At 36.3% G+C, this 22,655-nt stretch overlaps 1 protein-coding gene across 1 annotated transcript in view; it reads right to left on the bottom strand.

The window, feature by feature from the left end:
- Positions 1-22,655, bottom strand: part of DOCK4 (dedicator of cytokinesis 4) — a gene marked incomplete at its 5' end in the record, with an annotated part of 119,660 nt that overhangs the window by 61,648 nt on the left and 35,357 nt on the right. Inside the window, 10 exons of the mRNA XM_010183173.1 lie at positions 1,075-1,209; positions 3,408-3,535; positions 11,362-11,554; positions 13,006-13,176; positions 14,237-14,318; positions 15,016-15,116; positions 15,222-15,305; positions 15,411-15,508; positions 21,126-21,282; positions 21,964-22,070. Of these exons, the coding sequence (XP_010181475.1) occupies positions 1,075-1,209; positions 3,408-3,535; positions 11,362-11,554; positions 13,006-13,176; positions 14,237-14,318; positions 15,016-15,116; positions 15,222-15,305; positions 15,411-15,508; positions 21,126-21,282; positions 21,964-22,070 (1,256 nt within the window). The remainder of the gene's footprint in view (positions 1-1,074; positions 1,210-3,407; positions 3,536-11,361; positions 11,555-13,005; positions 13,177-14,236; positions 14,319-15,015; positions 15,117-15,221; positions 15,306-15,410; positions 15,509-21,125; positions 21,283-21,963; positions 22,071-22,655) is intronic.

Below are 22,655 nucleotides of genomic sequence, written 5' to 3'. Positions count from 1 at the left end.
CACAGTGATTAAAGCATGGTGTTATCTTATTACAGAGCTTGGTCGGCTCCATAAAACACTTCATATAACATTTGTTCTCTGTGGGATAAAGGAAGACAAACAAACAGAAAACCCAACAACACATTTCTTCCACAGCTATTAAATGCTTTTTGAAATATTTGATCTCAGAGGAAATTCTGGTTTGAAAAGCAACCACCTATTCATTAACGAAAACTGCTACAGTGTAAAAATTGGGCAATTAATTAATTAAGCGTATAATGAGGTGGTAAATCACACAGCATAGTATGTTCTCTGCACAAAATGTTAGCTCCTCACCTCATATTGCAATCATATCCCTTGCTATATTTGAACTAATTTTCCCTTCAAAAGCAAAACTGGGAATCTTGCTGAAAACAAAGCAAAATAACACTTCATTTTGTTTCATCAGTGTTCATCATAGACTTTCCTGTAAATGCCTGCATTTCTAATTTGCATGACTTCTAATTCACATGACTTGTTATAGCAGGTTGGCCAAAATATCATTTGTTAATCTTCTAAATCCATCCTGTATGCTCTACTCCATGTGATAGAAATTAAGCTCACATGTTCAGCCCAGAGAACAAAATGTCTTTCAATTAATAAAGTTGGATTTGTACAAGTTAACATCCCAGATTCTGCACAAAATTTTAGAGCTGCTTCATCAGGTAAAAATGCATTTCAGGAAGTAAAAATATTATTGACTGAGACTTTGCCTTTTTTGGGAATTCAAACTTAAAGAGAGTCTCAAAAAGCTATTAAATTTGTCAACAATAAAAACTTAATGAAATAATTACTGACCTGAAACAGCCTCAAAATACTTTCTTGTGGTCTTTTGGGGTTTTTCTCTATGTCATAATTTATAAATAAATTTAATGAAAACATTACTATTTCCACTGAAAATTAATAAAATGCAAGAAAAGTTTTCTTTGTTCTTCTCATTTTCTGTTTCATATACAAAATCTTGATACTGTGAATTACAATCTAATGACAATACTGTCACAAATCTAGTAGTCCAACCAGTGACAACTGTGAGTTATTTCATTATAAAAAACTTACAGTCACATCTTGAAACTGGAGGCGCATAGCAGAGCCTGATGGGTGTGGTCGGCTGGTGATCTCTAGTATGGTCCTTAACAGAATATCCAGCAAGCTGTTTACAATCACATCTATTTCCTCCAGGACAGATTTATCCTTAAATAATAAATAAAACATGTAAAATTTTAAAATAAAAGATGACATAGGCATATTTCCTTTGATGTGGTTTTAGAAAGAAATGATAGGTTTATTATTAATGTTACATTTGAGAAACAAAATATATTCTCTAATTAATATATTGCTTAATTCTATTGATTTTTTCTAACAGTATTTAGTTAATTACATTGTACTGAAATATAGAGCAAAATTATGGGGATGACTTTGAATATATACATGTGCATCAAATTAGCATAGTTTTTGATTAGGTTTTGATTAATGTTTAGAAAAAAAGCAGTAAATAATATAGGAGAACTTTTAGGGCAAGGCTTTTGTAGGTCACACCCATATATTTTCTGGGGAAATTGCCGAGAGAGGCTTAAATTTAAAAAAGTAGAATTCTGCTTTCACACTTCAAAACTATCACCAGAAACAAGCAGATGGTGCTCAACCTTCAAGACCTCCTTCAGAAGTAAGGACCAGCTACATTACTTCCCATCAACTGAGTAGCACAAACAAATTAGTCATTTATGTAAGCCTACAACTGCTTGCACACCACATCAATACAAAGGATTCAAAGTGCTGAACGCCAAAAGAGAACGTGAATACCTTAATTACATGCATGAAAACACTTGATGAAGTCAAGTTGTAGTTACTTTTCCTTTTGAATTCAGATGGAAATATGTTTTCAGTGCATCAACAATGTTTTCTGTCTCTGCTGTAGCAAACACCATCTTAATCTAAGCAATTTTATCCACAATTTAAGATGACATTTATTTGCAGAAAGAAACACTTCAAAATCAAATGCACACAACCAAAGTAAAACTCAGCTGACAAACACAATCATTCAACTTTGCTGACATTGAGGTGTAGGAGTGATTTTTATTTTTTTTTCCTTCCCACACATCCAAAGCATATGATTTGTAACAAAACTTAAAATTCCAGTTTGGACTCAAGATGAGTCTAAGTGTCATGGCTGTATTTTCTGTTACTTCGTCTACTATCAAACAACTATTCACTTTGCTACTTGTGAAGGCAAACAATATACTACGTATTTAGAAACTGTATCATATGAGGACTTATGTACAAACTACTGTTAGAATGGCCAACAACCTTAATTTTCAAAGCTGCCTGACTGCAAATTCACTTGTACCATCAACCTTTGAATTATCTTGATCACCATGGAAGGAATGAAGTTCTGAACTGATCCACAAAAATCATATTGAAGTAACCAAGTTGTTAATACTCTCAGTGACTCAAAGACTAGTAAAAATGGTAGCTGCATATCCTAAACATTGGAGATCATTTTATGTAGGCATCCACTTGTTATTTTGTACATCTCTGGAGCTCATGATCAGAAGAATTTGGTGACTCCAAATGAAAAAATTCTTGAAATTAAGACATGTAAGCCTTTATCCCAATCCAAAACCATAGCTATGTTTTATCATCTATCACTTTATCTTGTGATGAGGTAATATACTAATCCAGGAGCAGCTGCAATGAAAAAGTTGTTACAGTGCCAAAGTTGCAAGCCACATCCATATTAAATCACTGATAGAGCAACTTTAATTGCTGACAGCGGTATGAAGTGAAGAAACACATAAACCAGTTCTCATTAATGCATTACAATGTAATGTATGCTGGCCTTGATATGTATGTACTGCACTAACGTGAGGCAATGTTTGTTTTTAATTGTCTTATATCCCTTTGCCTGTCAGAGTTTATTATCATCTTCATATTTGCAATACATCTATTTAAGCTAGCTCTCATATGCAGCTTTCACAGGTGAACTGGCAAATACGAACACCAGAAATTGGCCACAAAGTTCATCAACTAACAATGAAGCACAACCCCCCTTGCAATACTCATATCAATCCATTTGCCTATATCAGCTCTGTGTCCCCTGTGACTAAACAGCCCACAATAGAAAATGCCTCTAAAAGAAAGTGGACATTTCTTTCCCTCCAACACAAGACTCAAAAAGTCAAAGCTTGGCAGAACACTATGCACTAAAATTAAGATATTCTTGCCTGAGAAGAAAAGGCTCATGAGAAATCAAAATGACATGTTTATGCAGAATCATTACACAGAGAACTCTTCAAAATGCTCTTGGTCAAGGGCCAGTTTGTGTCATTAAATGTTATTGAGGCATATAAAGAAGCTCAACACCTTGTGGATGTGACATGGTGTTTACTTACTGAGCTGTTCTTCTTGATGAGGCAAAATATGTTGCTAAGGATACGTGCACACATTATAAGGTCCTTCTGCTCTTGTAAATGCATGTGGAGATGATGCAATACCACAGGAAGCAGAATATATCGAGAATCTGGAAAAAAAAAAGGAAAAATTTTATGAGTAGGAATTTCTCATAGAATAATTTAATTTTAATACTGACATAAAATGTGTCTTCAATTCAAAACAGTATTTCCGATAAGCAGAAGCTTTCGTTTGCTTTAATCAGTATTTTTTATAAGTAGAAGCTTTTACTTCATAATCAGTATGTCATACCATATGTATGTGGGGCAGAGTCAGTTGGAGGTCTGTGCCTATCGGTGTTCCTCGGGGGTCGGTACTTGTCCAGCCCTGTTCAATACATTCATCAATGACTTGGATGATGGGACAGTGTACCCTCAGCAAATTTGCTGATAATAAAGCTGGGAGCAGTGGCTGATACTCCAAAAGGCTGTGCTGCCATCTGGACAGGCTGGAAGGTTGGGCAGGGAAAAACCTAATGAAATTCAACAAGGACAAGTGTAGGGTACAGCATCTGGGGAAGAGCAACCCCATGCATCAGTACAGGATGGGGGCTGACTTGCTGGAGAGCAGCTCAGGGGAAAGGGGCCTGGGAATCCTGGTGGACAACAGGCTGATCATGAGCCAGCAGTGAGCCCTTGTGACCAAGAAGGCCACTGGCATCCTCGGGTGCATTTAGAAGACTGGCCAGTAAGGCAAGGGGAGTTATTCTCCCACTCTAGCCTGTCCCAGTGAGGCCATATCTGGAATACTGTGTCTGACTCTGGGCTCCCCAGTTCAAGAAGGACAAGGAACTTGTATCCAAAATAATGTGAAATTATGCTTTAAGCATTCCTTGCCATGTGGCAGGATCCCTTTGCAAGTTCAGGGCACAACAGACTTCTTGAACGTATGTTATTCTACAAATGAGTTCTACTTTACAGACAAGCAGTACTTTCAGATTTCTTCCAGGATTTTCACTTTTCTAGATACTTCACTCCTACTGAGTATGAGCAACTTAGACTACTAGTGTCTACATAAAATGATTTGCCTTTCCTCTATTTAATTTTCTAACCACAGCTCTTTGGTGCTGTTTTCAGTTCTGAATTCTCTCAAAATTATGCAAGAACTTCATTAACTACTTTTTTTTGCTTCTTCTTTCTTATAAATAAATACAATGTTACATGAGAAGAGCCCTAATACTTACACTTGTGATAACACATTAAACACCTATTTACAACTTGATGAATGGAATGGGTGTAATTTATTTTCATTTTGTTGTTGTTTTTAGCTCCTTTCCATAATTGAGAAATGATGTTCTCACAGAAATGTACTTGAGTTACTTCCTCTATTAAAATTCCAATGATGATTATATGTTACTTTATCTAAATATATTAATCTACTCAGTTCCTTTGTTCATTAATATAATTATTTCCTAAAAATTGAGTTTATCTAGCTGAAAACTTACTCCTTTAAAATAATTTTGCCAACCAGGTGCTGTTTGTGGATTTGTCTTTCTATGAACACTTTTTCCCCCCTCAAGTATTTCCTCTGTCTTTTCCAGGAGGGAGAAAGAGATAGATCTATTCTGAGATTTTATTTGTTGAATGCTGCTTTCATTCACTGAAATACAGCACTAATCTTGTTTTTCTCTATTGTTCTCATGTTTTCATTGTATAATTATCTGTATAACACAAGATAAATCATATGGACAAGTTGATTTGTACACACTATTTAAGTATATTCTTGTTTTCATAGAAAAGCGTGCCTGCTCTTTTGAAATGGGTGTTTCATGCTTATTATTTATTATTTGTTCCACTCTTATCTTCCTACTGAAGAAAAATTTAAACAAAGACTGTATGGTCATAGGCAAAAGGCCATTAATGAATCTAAAACCAGTGGTACTGAAACCCAAAACTGGAAAACAAATAGCTTCTATCCATTAACTGCTTACTTCTGCAAGTGCCTCAGTAGGTTTTCATCAGGATTGGCCTGAGAGTTCGTATCTGCCTGTAGCACTTCAGCGGCACAGAAGCATTTCAACTAAACCAGCAAGGCATTTTCTTTGTTTCTACCTATAGAACAGAAGCTCAAAGTGTTGCCCCAGGTAGTCTGAGATATCAAGTGTGCACAGCTGCCACTGGCCCATCCACTGCAAGATCTATAGGGTCAAAAAAGGAAAGCAAGAAGGAAGATAGCTAATAAGCAGACTTGTGGTTAGTAAAGTGACAGCTGCTGTTCCCCACCACTAAATCTGCTTGTTGATTACTGATGGATGAAAAAACAGAGCTAATGCCTTCAGTTGAAGTGAAAAAGCAGGACTCTCCATTCTACAAAAAAGCCCTAACCTCTAGGTTACAGGGGATGGCTCCTGTTCCCTGCTTTCCATCAGGCCTTACACGTATTGAATTCTTGACTATCTGGTAACCCATCTTCAAGAAAAGAGACAAAGGGTTCACTGTGTAAACCAGCCTGTGGCTCTGTGGTTGGGGTACTCTCCTGGCAGGCCAGTGATAGGAAGCTGAATCCAGGCTGAAAGAGCACTGAACCTGGTCTTCCATTGCCAGCCAAATTCTCCCATCACTACTCAACTCCACAAGAGTCACACAGTGGTTACAGTAGCTCTTTCACGCATTACTGCTGTGAACTTTATCCTTTGGGCCATAGGTCCAACTACAACTCAAATCCCTCAGCCCAGAAGGTGAGGACAAAACAGGAGCAGCCCCATGCCAAGGTGTTTCTTCCTGGTTAGCTCTAGGCAGCTGCCTGATGAGCACACACAGGATTTGGTACCTTTCTTGAGGTGCCCACTACTCTGTGCACTGCTCATGTGTAAGTGCAGCATTATGAACTCCAGTTTGAAGGCTAGAGAATCTACATGTATCACAGAATCACAGAATCGCTCGGTTGGAAAAGACCTCCGAGATCATCACGTCCAACTGTTCCTGTCTACCCCCTAAACCATATCCCTAAGTACCTCATCTACCCGCTCTTTAAATACATCCAGGGATGGTGACTCCACCACCTCCCTGGGCAGCCTGTTCCAGCCTCTGACAACCCTCTCAGTAAAGAACTTCCTCCTTATCTCTAACCTGAATCTCCCTTGGCACAGCTTGGTGCCATTTCCCCTTATTCTTATCCTCCATCACCCAGGAGAAAAGACCAGCACCCACCTACCAACTACCTTAGGTAGTTGTAGGTGGTGATGAGGTCTCCCCTCAGCCTTCTCTTCTCCAAGCTAAACAACCCTAGTTCCCTCAGCCGCTCCTCATAACGCTTGTTCTTCAGACCCCTCACCATCCTTGTGGCTCTTCTCTGAACACGCTCCAACATTCGACTTGTAAATAGCCAGCTCTTATACATGATATGGCTTGAAACATCTCAGGCAAAACTGAGCATCCTCATTCAACTGTTTCAAATATCCCATTTTTATAAAAGCTCCATAAAATTATCAGGAACTTCATTTTACCAGGAAGAAACAGATTAGTAAAAAGCATCTTACAATGACTTGCAACTACATGGGAGGGAACAGTGCCAGTTACTGAATTAACCACCACATATAATAACATAGCTTTACATATGTTCCTTACAAGCCCATAATCTAAATACCTCTCTGTCTTAACCTGTTTACTTGGAGATGTAGTGGTATTATAGAAGAGGAGAGCTGGCATGTTCATCTCTGAGCCAAACCAAGGACTATGTGAGAAAGTATGGAGAACAGTGTACAACATCTGTTTCAGGTTACTCTTTTTCTTAAAAATTGTCAGCTGCAATGTCAGACAAAATTAATGAGTGCAAGGAATGGTGCAATAATCAGAACTCTTAGCCATCAGTCACTGTCCTAATTTTTCTTCTGTGCAGAAAGCCAAATTAGCTGACTGTTTAAAATGCTAATACTTGCCCTTTACAAACATTAGACAGAAAGAGAGCAAAAAAAATCATGACATAGAGCTTTTTGAGTATATGCTTGGCATAATTAGAAAGAGAGACTATTATGTGTAATCCTTATGACTTTCCTATGCAAGCTACATTAATGATTAATATATAACTCATAGCACAACATTCCCCCTTGCTTTTCAGTTGGTGGTAAAGCACCTCCACAGACATTTAAAACTTTCTCGGTCAGAACCTTCAGTTTGCTTAGAAATCAAATTAGTAACTGAACATTTTAAACAAATAAATAGCATTCTCCTTGACAAGTGAGAAGCAAGGAAGTTGTTCTTGGTTTTGATAGTTTTACTTAGACATATTCAATTTACGTCTCCTTGTTTGAAAGAACCACTGGACTTAAGGGTGGTAGGAGAAGAAAACACTTAAACCAAACAGTTATCACCAAAGTTCCAAAACCAAATATATAAGCTCGGTCTGTGACTGCATGGAAATGTCACTGTTTTCAGAACACTCAGTTTCAAAAATTTTATGAGGAACTGTTCTCAGTTGAAAGAAAAGATCTGCCTGTAGTGTAGAAGGAAAAAACAGGTATGGCTGAGAAAGTCCTGCCTTGACCTAAAAAAAGAACCACAGATGTGAAGTATCATTGGCAAAGCTTTTGCAAAATATTTTCTGCTCTCCGCTATAAAGGTACTAATAACTTATCTACAATGAATTTACAATGCAATATACATACATGCAACTCCCCTACAGGTGTGTATAGAACACATACACAAACAACTCTGAAAAATAGTATCTTGCTGTGAAAGACAAATTAAGAAATACTAATGAATCTGAAAATGATCCTGGAGTACCTGAAAGCAGTACTAGGGATCAACATGTAAAACCTTTATGTTTTGAAAAATTAACTCTTTTTTTTTTCAAGTCTGTATTAATATGTAAAGTTTAATGTATTTCAACTAAATTTAATTCAGGATTTGTATCAACAATTTCAATAACGATAGGCTTTTTGCATTTTGATAGCCATCAATTAGCTTGCAGTGATTACTGAAATAACTTACAAGCCTCACTAAAGAGAAGTTTTGAAAAAAATTATGGAATAAGAGGGAAATTATAATACCTAGCTTCTAGAACTAAACCTAGCTACTACCCAGCTACTCTTGCACAGAGGTCCAAATCCTTTCTTGACTTGTTAGAATATTCTCCATGTGGTGAAGAGCTGCACCACAGATTATAAATGAGCTAAAATACAGGCTTTATCAATATGGTATTTTATATTTTTAGGACTTTATCTACAAATGTAATCTCTCCTCTGGTAACTGATGCATTTGGATGGTGGTGATTCCAAGAAAACTCATCCTCTTTGGAGGAAGAAACCTACACGTTCCACTTACACACTTCACGTTTTCATAGCTATTTGAATTTACAAGCTCAAAGTAGTGCCCTTAGAGTAAAAATATTATTGATGTTCTGCTAATTCCTGTTACTATATGTTTCTCTGTTATTTGCCTTAACTCTTCCCAGCAAAACAGATTTAACTTTTCCCCAAAGCAAGCTGTAATAATAGCTAATGCATAAAAGACAAGTAACAAGAGTGCTAGACTAATGATGTATCGGAAATGACAAAGGTAGAAAAATCTTCTGGGTGCAGACATTATGTAGGTCATCAATTTGGCCATTTTAAAAGTATCAACAGGGATGGATCCAAAGAGTTACACCCAAAATATCAGGAGACTGGAAGGCAAAGAGAAAAAGAAATACTGCTAGTCTTTATCAGCAAGAAAACTGTCATGTTTCTTTTTAGACACCTAATGTAGTGTACTACAAAGGTGCAGAAGTAAACGTGGAAAAAAACCAGCAGTAAACTAAGGCCTTACACCCACCAACTTTTCACAGGAATTAGGCAGATAACTGCTGTTGATTTCCTTTAACATCTCTGTAGTCGTGACCTAAAGGAAGAGCTGAAGTTTAAAATAACTGAAACAGAGAAAGGTTCTAAGCATGCTATACCAAAGCCTCAACACAGAGCCATTTCAGACATCCTATCCACATGTGATCAGTAAATACAATATGTAACCTGCATTCCCTAGAGAGGCAGGTAGAGAACAGATGCACCAAATGGATCTGAAATTCTACTAAACATCTGTGCTGTGGCACTTTAATTCAACCCCTGCATGTCTGTTACTTCTGTTTTCAAAAACACACCAAATATATCTCACAATTGTAGTGAACACATAGCTTTAGTGCCAGTTGATTTCTGCAGCAGTGGAAACTAACATGTCAGTTGGTCAGGCCCTTGCAGCACAAAATGCATAAAACTCCCAGGCTAAACTATTCTCACTTGTTTTCAAGCAAGCTTCAGATAACAGAAAACGTTATCTAAGAAGTGCCTTCCTCATTTTTCGACATTTGAATAAATAGTTATTTCCTGCGTTCCATCTATTTCCAATGTGTTAGCCAGCACCACAGCTTGCAGAGTCCATCATCTTCATCTGGGAGACAGAAATCAATTCTTTTCACAGCAGCAGGCCTCAATTTCACATTAGGATGTACAGTTTGCTCTGCACATTAACATAGTCTAGTGCAATATCTATTTTCCCAAGAGGATTTTAAAAGGACTTCCTTCTAGGGATTGAATGAGGGAAAGTCTACTTATATTTTTGTATTTTAAAGAGACAAAACATTAAGGACAAAGAGACCAAGACGCTGATCTTGACATGACCCTTCACCTTAATGACTGAAATTATACTGCACACATGTGTGTCTTATATTACTGCCTGATGTCTTTCATATCAGTTTCCCTGTGGTCTAAGAAATGTATATTCTATTTGTGTATAACCTGCACTCCATGTACAATTTAACATGTAATTTTCACTGCTTTTATAGCCAAACCAACTCATATGACTTCTTAACAATGAAACTGGATTTGAATTAAAAAAACCCAACATTTTTACAAAAGAAAGTAAACAAAGAAAATTGTCATGTGGCTGAAAGAAGATTTATAGCTTCAAGAAAGTCCCCAAGAGTCCCTTACGCATCATTAAATAACTCTCTCCAATTACATTCATTCATTTGAAACTTCTGGTTAGGTTGACCTACCAGAGATAATTGGTGGATAATGGAAATTATGCTACCTGGTCCATACATAGTTTGGAAAATGAAAAACGTAAGTTAGAATGAAGCAAAATAGCCACGTTCCAATACTTCTTACCCATTTCTTTGAGCTCATACTTTTAAAGTACAATCACTGAAAGCATTTTAAAAAATGTTCTAAGATGTCTTCCTTTATTTTGTGGCATCTCAAAATATTTATGCGTATCCCAGTGGTTTTTGCAGAGCCTTCATCATTGTAATGTGTTTATCCCAAATGCCTCAGATGGTAAAAGTTACTGTTTCTACTGAGCTCCATCAGCCAGTACCCAAACAACTCTCAAGAGGGCTTTTTGTTAGTAAATTAACACTTAGAATTCTTAAAATCTCTTCTATTGTAATCCTTTAATCTATCTCAAATTTAATATTTGGCCACTTCTACGGGTTTCACTTAGAACAGAAAAAAGGAATGTTGGGCTCACCACCACACAGCAGGTTTTGTTTCTGCATAGCAAAAAATGATGCTGTTAAAATATTTTATAGATCAACTATCACTTGCATTTGTGTAGCCTTTTCATGCTACATTAAGAAAGGGAGGATCAAAAGTGCTGAACTGGAAAAAGGCACACAAATAAGACTTAATGGATGACAATCTGCTGAACTGCTCCCAAAGGAGTAAAAAAGACAAAAAAATTAATTCTTTTAATTCCTTTATAATTACTTTAAAAGTAGAAGACCAACTTTCTTCACAGACACATTGCCAGTAGTAGATCAAAACACAACTGTATTTTAAGAGTCAGCTTGTACAGAGCAGTGCTTGAAGAATTTTTCCTTCAAAAACACTACCCTGAGCAACGCCGTTCCCTCCAGCACCTACTGGCCTGTGCACCAAGCACAAACTTTGAGTCCTTATCTGCAGGAAGCTCAGGGTAACCTTACCTGGGTTAGTGTACAGGTGACTCTCTACTGTTTTCCCAATGCTCTGCAGTTTAACAGCTTGAAGGGACTCATCCCCGTGCATGACTGTTGGCAAGCTGCCCAGAGCATCGTGAACCAAATTTGCCACTTCTCTTACATCAAAGAGCTTCAAAAGTTCAGAGTACACCGATGGGAATGAGCTGAGAAACACAGCCTAGAGGAAAAGGGTAAAAATGGGCAGTCAGATATTGCAGTATAGCTTTGACATTTATAGAATTTAAATAACTACAGAAATTTCAGTAACTGTAGAAAAATGCCTGGTTTTACATTTCAAGGGCAGTTAGTAGTTTTAAAAATGGTCATATTTTCAGAAGAAATATCCTCACATCCATTAACAGGCTTAGACTTGTGAATGTTTTCCTTTAAGCATTATCTAATGACTGTTCATTTCTCCCAGGACAAAGTGAAAGTAAAAAGCTCAACTTAGAACAAAAATATTCATACTTTAGAGATACTTCAGAATCTATGTGTGAGAGGAAATTTTAAAAAGGATAATACAAGCTAGCTGATAGTGGAATAAAAATATTTGAGTGGAGTTCTTTTGGTTTGCCTTGGTTTAAGATAAGTAATATAACAGCTTCCATATCTTCCATTTTTCAAATAATAAATATTTTTATTTTGAAGTGAGACAGCACTGGCAGTGAACAACCCTAAAACAGGGTTAGAAATTTGTTGGTGAGTATAATTAATATGGAAACAAAACACTGGCAGAGAAAGGAGGACAATGTCAGAGAAAGGAAGCTAGAACTGACATTCTCTTCTTCCTTGCCAAATCCTGCTGATTGAGAAAAACTACTCATACCTCGGATCGTCTTCACACTGGTCTCAGAACAGATGACACACAAGGTTAAGGATACTGAAGAATTCCAAATGTGGTTGTTTATATCATTTTGTTATTATCTTTTCACTCCACTTGCTCAAAAGATATGAGATGGAAGAACCACCTCTCTACTCTCTTCTCTCCAACCTGTCATTTTCTTGGAAGAGAAATTTTCTACGGAGGTTAAGAAATTAATAATTCTTAAGAGGTCTTAAACACCTGTGGTTACAGGGGATGAGGATGGTATATCTGTGAGCTGTAGAAGTTGGTAAATCTATTGCACTTAATGTAAAGAGCCGTTTCCTATGTGGTTTGCCTCTGTACTTTAGCACTTGTACAGTCTAGTAGTCTCAGCTGAACTAAAGATACCAGCTGAGTATTAAAACGTTCAGTTCATCAATATGCAAAAGTTTTCTGTAAACCATGAAAACTCCTGATAGTCTTTTGTATGGCTCAAATTCTTCAGTTTCAATGTGGTTAACTAAGCTACAAAATGCCAAAAGCAGAGAAAACACTTTATTTGTATCCAGCAACATAAATATTATAATACAATTATAATTCCAAATTAAATATTAGATTTAGGATTATCTTTGCCAAACATATTTAGAAGCTGCTAGTATGAAAATTTCACACTCTAAGAGAAAAAGTACGAGCATGAGCTGAAAATGCCATTTTGCTGTAGCAAAAACACATTTTCTTTCCTGGTAATGTAGGTAAGGACATGCATACATTTTCTATATTGGACATGGAAAGTGGCAGGAAGCAAGACATGCTTGAAAACTTACTTGCAGTTGGGATAAAGCACTAGCTCCTTTACTCTCTTGGGAAAGGAAGAAGCGTACTGACATAAGAAGCTCTTGAATACAGCATCGAAATTCCTCCTCATTTTGTCCACCAGTGGCAATAGAGAATAACCTTCGAGACTGAACTATATATTTAAAGATATATTCCTGTGCCTACAAATGCCAAAACCAGAGATAACTCATAAAAATTAAACAGCTCATCTTTAAATAGAACACATTCAATGATTATATCATTCAAATAACAACAGGGGTCTGAAACAGAACACTATGTTAGTTAAACTTGGCAAAACTTCCAATTGAAACACAACAGTTCAAGAGCACATACTTAGAAATGCTTTTCCCTTGCCTTTCATAATCTCTACAAACCAGAGAACATGTGTTTTTTTAACAAATAGAAAACTGTAAAACCTCAACACTGCCCTCCACTCCCATCTTTTACATGCCTTTGGCTACAGAAACACGTATTGCAGAAACATAAAAGGCAAATATAAGAAATAGGCTAGAACTTTTGAACTGTTCTTGGAATTTCTCTGCCTGTTAAAAGGTGTTTTCCTGTCAACTGTCAACCAGATAATAACAACAACAATAAAAATAATAAAGCTTAAATTAAGCTGCAAAACTGTTGGAATATAAATTAAAAACACAGGCCCTTATTAGTAGCAAGACAGCTATGTTAAGAGCAGCATGGAAAAGCACACAAGGGCACCACATTGATATTTTATCTTCAGACTGTAGCACCTGTCCCAGATGGGATTACTGTGTTGCACAGCTCAGTCTGACTATACACTGTGCTCCGCTGATGGTACAAAATGGTAACAAGAGCAACCAAAACCACCATTTTCAGTAGAATTCTCCAGTGTCAGGATTGAACCATTAAGTTGGCATGCACGTCTGCCATTTCAGTTACATGACAGACGTTAATACCACCAATGCAATCTATATCTGATTTCTTAGATTGAACTGCGGCTCATGTGTATCTTCATCCAGTAAGGAACACAGGCTCCAGAGTCTAGTAGTAGTAAGCTCCATTAATCAAATTATTGACAAAAGAGAAGAGTGAATAAACTGACTTCACTGAAGATGTCTGCAACTCCATAGAACTAATACTGTATTTCCATCATTTATACATGCTGTGCTTCATTTCCTAAGTTAAATCCGTTGGTACTCTACAAACATATTCAAATATATAACTGCCTCTGAAGATTTTTATTACCTTCAGTACTTCCTGTATGTGCTCGTGCAGCTCCACTTCAGTGACTCGATCAATATGCCACTTCAGTACTTTTATGAGATCTCTAGAATACCACATCAGAAAGTATTATAACACAGAAGTGGAAGAAGAGTTAACTTTGCATTTAAAATGCAAATTAATATCTGTCATATAAGAAACACTGACAAAATAAAAAAATGTATAACTAGATTTCATTAATCACTACCAGACCAATATTACACTTAGTTTTCAGTCTGCTGAAAGCCACCTAGTAGATCTTTGATGAACAGGAACTAATACCAGCATTACATCTACAAGATTTTGACAGGGATACTCAAGCTCAATTAAACCAGAAGATTCCCTGTCAGCATGCTATTCCATGTATCGGTTTGCAGTCTCATTAAACTGCATTTGTTTTAATGGAAGTTTAGCTAGCAAATGGAGATTACAGCAAAGAAAGTGACGCTTATTAGTGCACTGCTCTACACAGACAGCTGAAGGTGGATGATGTTAAGGCTCCTATGTTTTTCAAAGTCATTCAAATGAAAATGAGAAATCCACTGAAGAAAAAGATTGAAAAATTAAGCCAATGTTAGAGCCTTAGCAAATAACCTTTCTGGTAACTTAAAGTTATTTTACACTTTTTTAATGGCCTAAATCTGAGCATTTATATAAGCATTGCACTTTATTTCTAATCATATAGCTCATTCTAATGATTGATTTGGCTTAGTACACCAATAACTGTCAATATTCAAATCAGATAGAATAAGTACAGACTTTACCTGTATGCAAGTGCTCCAGCAAAGTGACTTTCAATGTAAGTGTCCATTACTGGCTTAAAGTGGTGAAACTTGCTGTCCTGCAGCAAATTTATTATGTGAACCTAAATGTAAGGGAAAAGAAAAAAATACTTTTTTTGGTTTTTTTAAGTTTTTTTTTTAACTTAGTTCTTAAATACTGTTAAGCATGATGACAAAATGAAACCTACCAAACAGTCAAATACTTTTGATCCATATTTTTGAGAGTTCTCATCTAAAATACCAAATAAAGTGTCTAGTGTATCTTGAAGAAACTGATTGGAAAGAATAAGAGACAGTTTATTATTAAATAGGTATCTTTGTGACATTCAAATACATTATTTCCCTCACATTATCTAAAAGGACAGAATGGTATATACCTTCACTATTTCTGAACCATCAATTTCTTTTAATTTTGAGAGGCAACCTGCAATTTTGTCTGGGTGGGTTCTCCATTTCAGAAGGTCAAGCATATCTCCTGCAAAAGCAAAATGCAAGATTAAAGTTAGAAGCAAAGCAACATTTCAGATTTAACATTCTACTATTACAGTCCACTCAGCAAAACTTGGCATCATTAAAACAAAAGAAAACATCCCAAGATTTGCTATAATGTGATCTGCCCAACAACAAATTTTCATTCCATTCCATAATTTCTCCACCAATACAAACATAAGTACATGGTACTGGGTCACCAAAATCAGTCTCCGGAGGCAACTGTATCACGCAATCTCGTTCAGAATATTTGTCAACTGCCAACTTAAGAAAAGTAATTATTTTGCTGTCTCTTGTCCCATTGAAGGATGCCTTCCAGAGCCGTCATCTGACAGCAAGAAATATTCTCCTAATTACTAGTTTGAGCATATTTTAAATACTTATCTTCCTCTGTCTTTTTTCCAGAATAAACACAAAGCCTCTAAGATCTTGCTTTATTAATAAGCAACACAGTGTCTTCTGGAAAATAAACTCCGGAGAGCTAAAACACATCTGAGTGCCTTTGCACTTCCTCCACTATTAATTAATTCTCCTTTAGCTTTCTTGACCAAAATGGTAACTATATTACAGACAAGATTACATCACTGTTTTCTATATCATTAGCAAGCTCATATGTCAGCTGTAAATACCTGACAAATACTTTCTAGAATTTGAGAGGTTTTTTTATATACATCATATTTGTGACACAAATAGGTTTAACACTGTTCAGCTCCCTGGCTACAGCAGAATTCCCAGGAGACTCCATTAGGGTATGATTCTCCCTTCTGTAACATTAGATTTCATCTAATTTCTACTCTTTCTTATTAATTATATAAATGACAGTTATGCTGCTTTGCCCGTATCAATTTTTGGTTTTGTTCTTCTCAACTAATGACCCTTTTCAACTACGTATTAGCAGCAAATTTCATTAACAGGCTCCCTTTTAGACTTTATTTACCAGTTTGTAAATTCTTATTCTAATTTGTATCTTTTCTAATTTCCCATGTGGTGTGTTATTGAAGTCCAGATGGTTTAGATCTACTACATTTCCTCTGAAGAATAATAAAAGAAATTTTGAAAAGAAAGACTAAGAAATATATTCTGGCATGATATGCCTTTAATAAACTAATTTTATAGCACATTCCATTTAGCTACATGTCCATTTTTTTATCCATGATTTCTTGGTAAACGCTTGCAGAAAATTCATCAGAGGCTGTTGTTCCAGTTAATATATCTGCTCTTCCACCTGTCTTAAATGTAGGTACTATATTTATTACTCTTAGGTCATGTGTTATTGCTTTCAGCTTCAGAGATGTACTTAAAAAAAACACCTCACTAAGATTGGGAATTCCATGTTCCATACCATTCAATATCCCAAAATAGAGCTTTTCATACTTGGCATGGCTTTTCAGCAATTTTCACTTGATCCGGACCCTGGCTGAACTCTGACAAATTGCTGTTATTTTTCTCTCTTCTGTTGCAGGTTCGCTGCTTACTTCTTACATTTTCTGCCTGTGATTCACTTGCTCAGGTCCGCAGCACTCCTTTCAAGTTGTATTCCGCAGAAATTCCACATATTTTTTAGCCATTGAATTAAAGAAATCTCAAAGCCCCTTTACATTTAAGTTCACTACTTTCACATTTCACTAACCAGTTTTTCAGAATTTCTCAAAGCCTGGCCATCTGAAGCAGAACACCTTAAAGTGATGGAAGGGTTGGATGGTGGTTAAGCTGAACCACCATCTAGTTGGTTAATATCCAGCATGGTCTTAGAGGGATCCAGTTCTTCTGAAACGCTCTCAGTATTTCTCAAACCAATAAGCTAAGAGCAAGTGTTCCTCCTGGTTCAGCACCTATTTGGGTGCTTCCTACCACAGACTGTTTTCACATTCAGGTAACATTTGAGCCACACTCATCTTGTGTCATTGCTTTCCCAGTTTGCTCCAGGAAAGCTCCTCTGTCCCACAAGAAGAAATGAAGTAATATTTCTGCCTTTAATGACATTAAGTAAATCACCTATATTCAAGTTTTGCCAGAGGTGTTAGTGGTAAACAACCCACGTTGTTCCACTAATATCTTGCTGCCTGAATTGATTTTGGTGGGCACAAATTGGTTTTATGCATTTATATCTTTCTTTTTTTTTTTGCTTCACACTGTGCTGGTATGGAATGGTTTGGACTACAAAAGATCCTTGAGTTGCACTGAGAGTGCTGAAGGGTCCACACATGCATCAGAGACACATCCCAAAGACCAAGGACAAATGATAGGTATTATTATTCCTTCTGTCAGGAATTTTCAAGGAACAAGCATTAAAAATCCAGTGAACTGCATTTGTCTTTTGGATAATTAAATGGACTTTTACACTTTCTTCTGTTTAAGCCTCAAGTTGAGGAGTGGCAAAACTAGCAGAAGCTGTCAGTTCATAGCAGGAAAAACACTTCTCTACAGGTTTGCTGGAGGAACTTGGTGGAGGATAGTTGACACCCAATATTAGGGATTTGTTAGGGGATTAAAAAAGAAAGAGAAAGCAAATCTAAGACACTCACTTCAAAGCACTTATTTCAAGTGAAATGCTAAGGAAGAAAGACATTGCTGAGATAACATGAGCAAACAGACCAAGCATAAATGACACGAATAGAAAATCTGACATGTGAATCACAAGCGGAAGGGATAGCAATGTGTCACATATTAAGAGAAATGAGAATATAAACTTGTCCCCAGAACAGGCCCACTAGGAAAACATAGTTTTAAAAAAGGGAAGAAGTCAATGCTGCTGATAAATTTTGCTGCAGAAGACAGACATTTCCAATGCCTCCCCTTAATCATGATCAGATTTGTACATTTAAAATAGGCTACACCTGACTCACCATTCCTACCAAACAAAACACTTCCCTTCTCAAAGTCTGTAATTTGAATCCAAAGCGCTAGGTTTAATAAAAGGTTTATAGTCATGTGTATAAGGAAGTGGTTTGGGATGATCTTTCCATCTCTCTCCAATAAATCCTAAGACATCGGAAATTGGTCTGGTGTAGCAATACTGCACTCCAAAAGGAAAAAGCTGAGTTCCAGAACTGGCCGTCTGCGTTTTGCTCTCGACAGGCTGCTTCTGTGCTTTCCAACAGCCCCTCCAAACTGGGGTCCCGCTGAAAAGCTGCCCCTGCTACTTTTGTTTTATTAATCACCAGTTTGGGTGATTTTTTTAAATGCAGATAGATGGATTACACCTCTGTCTTGCAATAGACACACTGTATGCCATGTTGCTCTGCTGCTGAACAGCTGTTACTGGGGATGTGCTGATCAGGGCTGAGAAATGAGTGGATGCCAACTTGCTAAAATATTCTGACTTGCTGGGTGGATCCTCAGTCTCTGGCAGGCAGAGATCCCTCCTATATGGTAAAAACTAAAGAAGACTACTCAGTCAAAAAAATACTATGTTCTCTCTCACTCTTTTGGGTTTTTTTTACAATAATGAAATATAAATATCCAGCTAAAAATGTAATATATAAAAGCTGGTATATGTTTTTGCTAACATTAATTTATTAACTATCCTTGATCACAAGTCAAGCTAAGGAAAACCTAACTGGCAGACAGGTTAGATAAGAACGCGCTCTTATATGTTGATCTATGCATAAACTCCTCTGGTTAGAAGGTCTCTGAAAACTGTTTGGAAATAATTCTAAAAACCCCTCCAAAGTACCCTGAGTAAGGAAGTTATGCGTCCCAACCACTGGGAGTCAGCCTCCTTCTCCCAGTCCTCATGATTTTAAAATGCATGAGAGCTGATGGCATGTGGGAACAATCAATGAGAGAATGACAGCTGAGTAAAATTTCCCAGCAAGACAGTAAAGCTGTGGCCTAATTCAGTCACACCCCTTACAAGTCTGGGTTTGGGGTCCTCCCCCACCCCACGGCCAGACCAACAGCATAATTTTCAGTTCACTTCCAGGCAGGACATTGCTGTTTGTAGACACAGGCAGATCTCTGAGAACGTCAAAAAAAATCTCCAAACTTAAAAACATAATAATCATAATTTTCAAAAATATTAAGACAAATGTCTACTAAAAAGTAAATACACAGATCTTTTTAATCCTGTATTTCTTAGTAAATATGCTACATTCTCTCAGGGATAACTGAAGTAATGCTCACATGACCAAATATCCACATGCTTTGCTCTATGTTCATTTTCTGAGCATGCAATAGGCTTTGGCAAATTTTTGTTTAAAAGAATGGGGATTTGGAAACTCACCAAGATGAACTTCCCAAAGAAGATCCTTGGAGAAAATATGAGCCTGTCTATTGAAAATATTTCCACCCTCTGAAGTACTGCTGAAATAATTAACTTTTTCAGAGCTGAAAAGGGGATCAATATTATTCAGATATTCTACACCCTCTTACTCAGAATATGGTTAAAAAAAAAAAAAAAGGAAATTTTATGCCTGATGTCACACTTCTATTTACATTAAGTACAAAACAACTCCTGTACTGTGAACATAAATTAGTATTATAACCCCAGACAATAGCGCAACTATTTATCAGTGAGACACTTAAGTTCCAGGCAGCACTTTCATGCATGTGTAAGTACTAGTAGATTCATGTGATTTCCTAAATCAAGGCCTTTAACTGAAGCAAATTTAGTCTCTGATCACCTATTAGCAACCTTTGGGAAAATCTTTTATTGGCGAACTTTTATTACTTTGAAGCTAATTGTTATGAGAATACAGAATGGATGTGCACTGTGAAACAGACCGCTTATTATTTGCACATAGTTCTATTTTGAACACTTGCTACTAAATTGTGAAAATTAAGACAGTTATTTCAATTTTAAAAGCTGCTCTAGTTGTTGTTAAACACCTATAATCAATGTGAAAGCTATTAGCAATTTTATCATCATACATATACGAAGGGTAAGGACACAGTCATTCACACACAAGAGAGGGCTAAGCAAGATCTTAATACTGTGATAAACAGCTTAGAAAAAAATAATATAAAACTGTAGGAATATCAAAGAATGGTCAGAAACACATTACCAAGCAAACACACAATATTTAGAAATTTGTGAAAAGCTGTTTCAGTTATAAACTGTAGTTAATATTGCAAATAAACAAGAATCTTAAGAATTTTACACAGTGCAACAGTAAAGAGCACAAACACAAGTATTTTTCTCTGTTGCTTCTTATATCTAGTGTATAAGATTGTTTTAACTAGTAGTAAATGTTTGTTGGCTTAAAGGAAGAGAAACAATACAACAAAAAAAAGCAATAGGTACCTAATTAAAACCAAACTGCCACAGCCTAAAGCATACAGTAAGTATTACATAAAAACTCTACAACAAACAGATTAAGAGGTTTTGTAAAGCAGCTGGGTTTTGATAGTTGATTCCAAGAGTGCTCTATCTGATTCCAATATCATGTTAATCCAAAAAGCATTCCTGAACTACTTAAAATCAGTGGTTTATCATGCTGTGTTGGTTTCCATCTGGATTTAAAAAATTATGAAGAAAACCAGTTTGTAAATGGATAGAACATAAGCTATTTTTGAGTACATTCATGCTTGCTTGGCACGCAAAAGGCTAGCTATCACACTCATTTGAATTCATCATGTTTTATATAATCACCATATCCTACCATTTTGTGTGAGCTTAGTGGAGCAGAGAAAGGACGTGATCCAGAAGGACTCTTTAGTGGTTTTTACTGCTTGGCTGTTGTTTCCTAGGAAAATTCCCTTTGAAAAGGGGAGTTTGAGGTAGCGACCAGAATCCTGAAGGTTTGTATTTTCTTCACACTGTGAAAACAAATCAGTTAAAATAACAGTACTGCAAAAAACACAAATGACCAAATCCCTAAATAATATTAATTATTATTGTTTCTCTGCCAGAAATTAAAGAATTTTCACTAAGGCTGTTGCAACTTTGGTTTTGGATCATAGCTTTATATCTGATGCTGAAGTCCCACAAACTTGCACAGGTTATGCCAAATGAATAGCTACAAATTTTGGTGTTAAAATCTAGAATTTATCTAGGAGCACAACAAATCCTCTTAACAAAGAGATAACTTGAATATGGAAACAAAAATTCCACTAAACTGAAATACCTCTTAAAATTATAACATCTACATAAATGAGCTTGCTTGATTTTCCATCTTCAGCAATTCACTAAGAGAGTTTCATGTGGTTCACTCTGTGTGTTTTAACTGAACTTACCTTTGTGAAATCCATTACAAATACAATGTAATATTATTGTAAGACTTACTAAAACCAGTGCACTGAAATGCATACCTAGATTCAATTGCAGTTTGTAACAGGAAGCTTAATATTAAACAGTCAGCAATCGATATTTTAATGGTGACAAAATTATCACTCATTTGGTGATGAATACAGACTTTCTCAACCTAATGTTTCTGGGCATTTAAAGTATATTCCATTCTAGAGGAATCATTACAGCTAATGATTACTAATTCAAATTACCTTGTGTACAATGAGTTCATGGGTGCCATCTGGCAGAGTCCTCCCATTTTCCTGCATCAGGGGCACGAAAGAAAAACCAAACAACTTCTTCTCACCCTTTTCTTTTGCTGAAATACATATGTTAATGTTATACATTTTAAACAAAATACATGGATACAGTACAACATAAGAAATTATACTGGAAGCTATTTGCAGGTAGTCAGACTAAGATTATTTTAAATTTCTTTTCAGATTTGTACATTATCTCCTGTAACGGCTTCTTTTATCTCACTGTAAATCAGAAAGCAGTATTCTGGAATGATTTGGTATTTATTAACACCAAATAATGGAAGCCACCAAATATGCATCCTTAGCACCATACAGAATGCCGGGAAACCCAAATGAATGTGACCTGGCCAGTTCAACATGAAGAGAAAAGGATTGGTTTTTTTTGTGGCAGTTATCCTCTATTTTAAATTCTACCTACTGGTTTCCATTTTAGGTTGGCCTCAGCCTACACTGCACTATTTTGAAATAAGGCATTTGCCTCTATAGATACAACTGAAGATGTCACTGTTCCTTACAAGAACGTTAGACAGCAGATAACATTTTCAAACTTGGATGTCCAAGCTCAAATTCCAAAACTCATCTATCATCTAAATATAAAGCAGATTACAAAATACTGAGACGGCACAAATTTTACTGAAGCCAAT

This window comes from Mesitornis unicolor, unplaced genomic scaffold (assembly GCF_000695765.1).
Source record: "Mesitornis unicolor isolate BGI_N332 unplaced genomic scaffold, ASM69576v1 scaffold7394, whole genome shotgun sequence".
Lineage (NCBI taxonomy): Eukaryota > Metazoa > Chordata > Aves > Mesitornithiformes > Mesitornithidae > Mesitornis > Mesitornis unicolor.
This window is presented reverse-complemented; position numbering and strand designations above follow the sequence as displayed.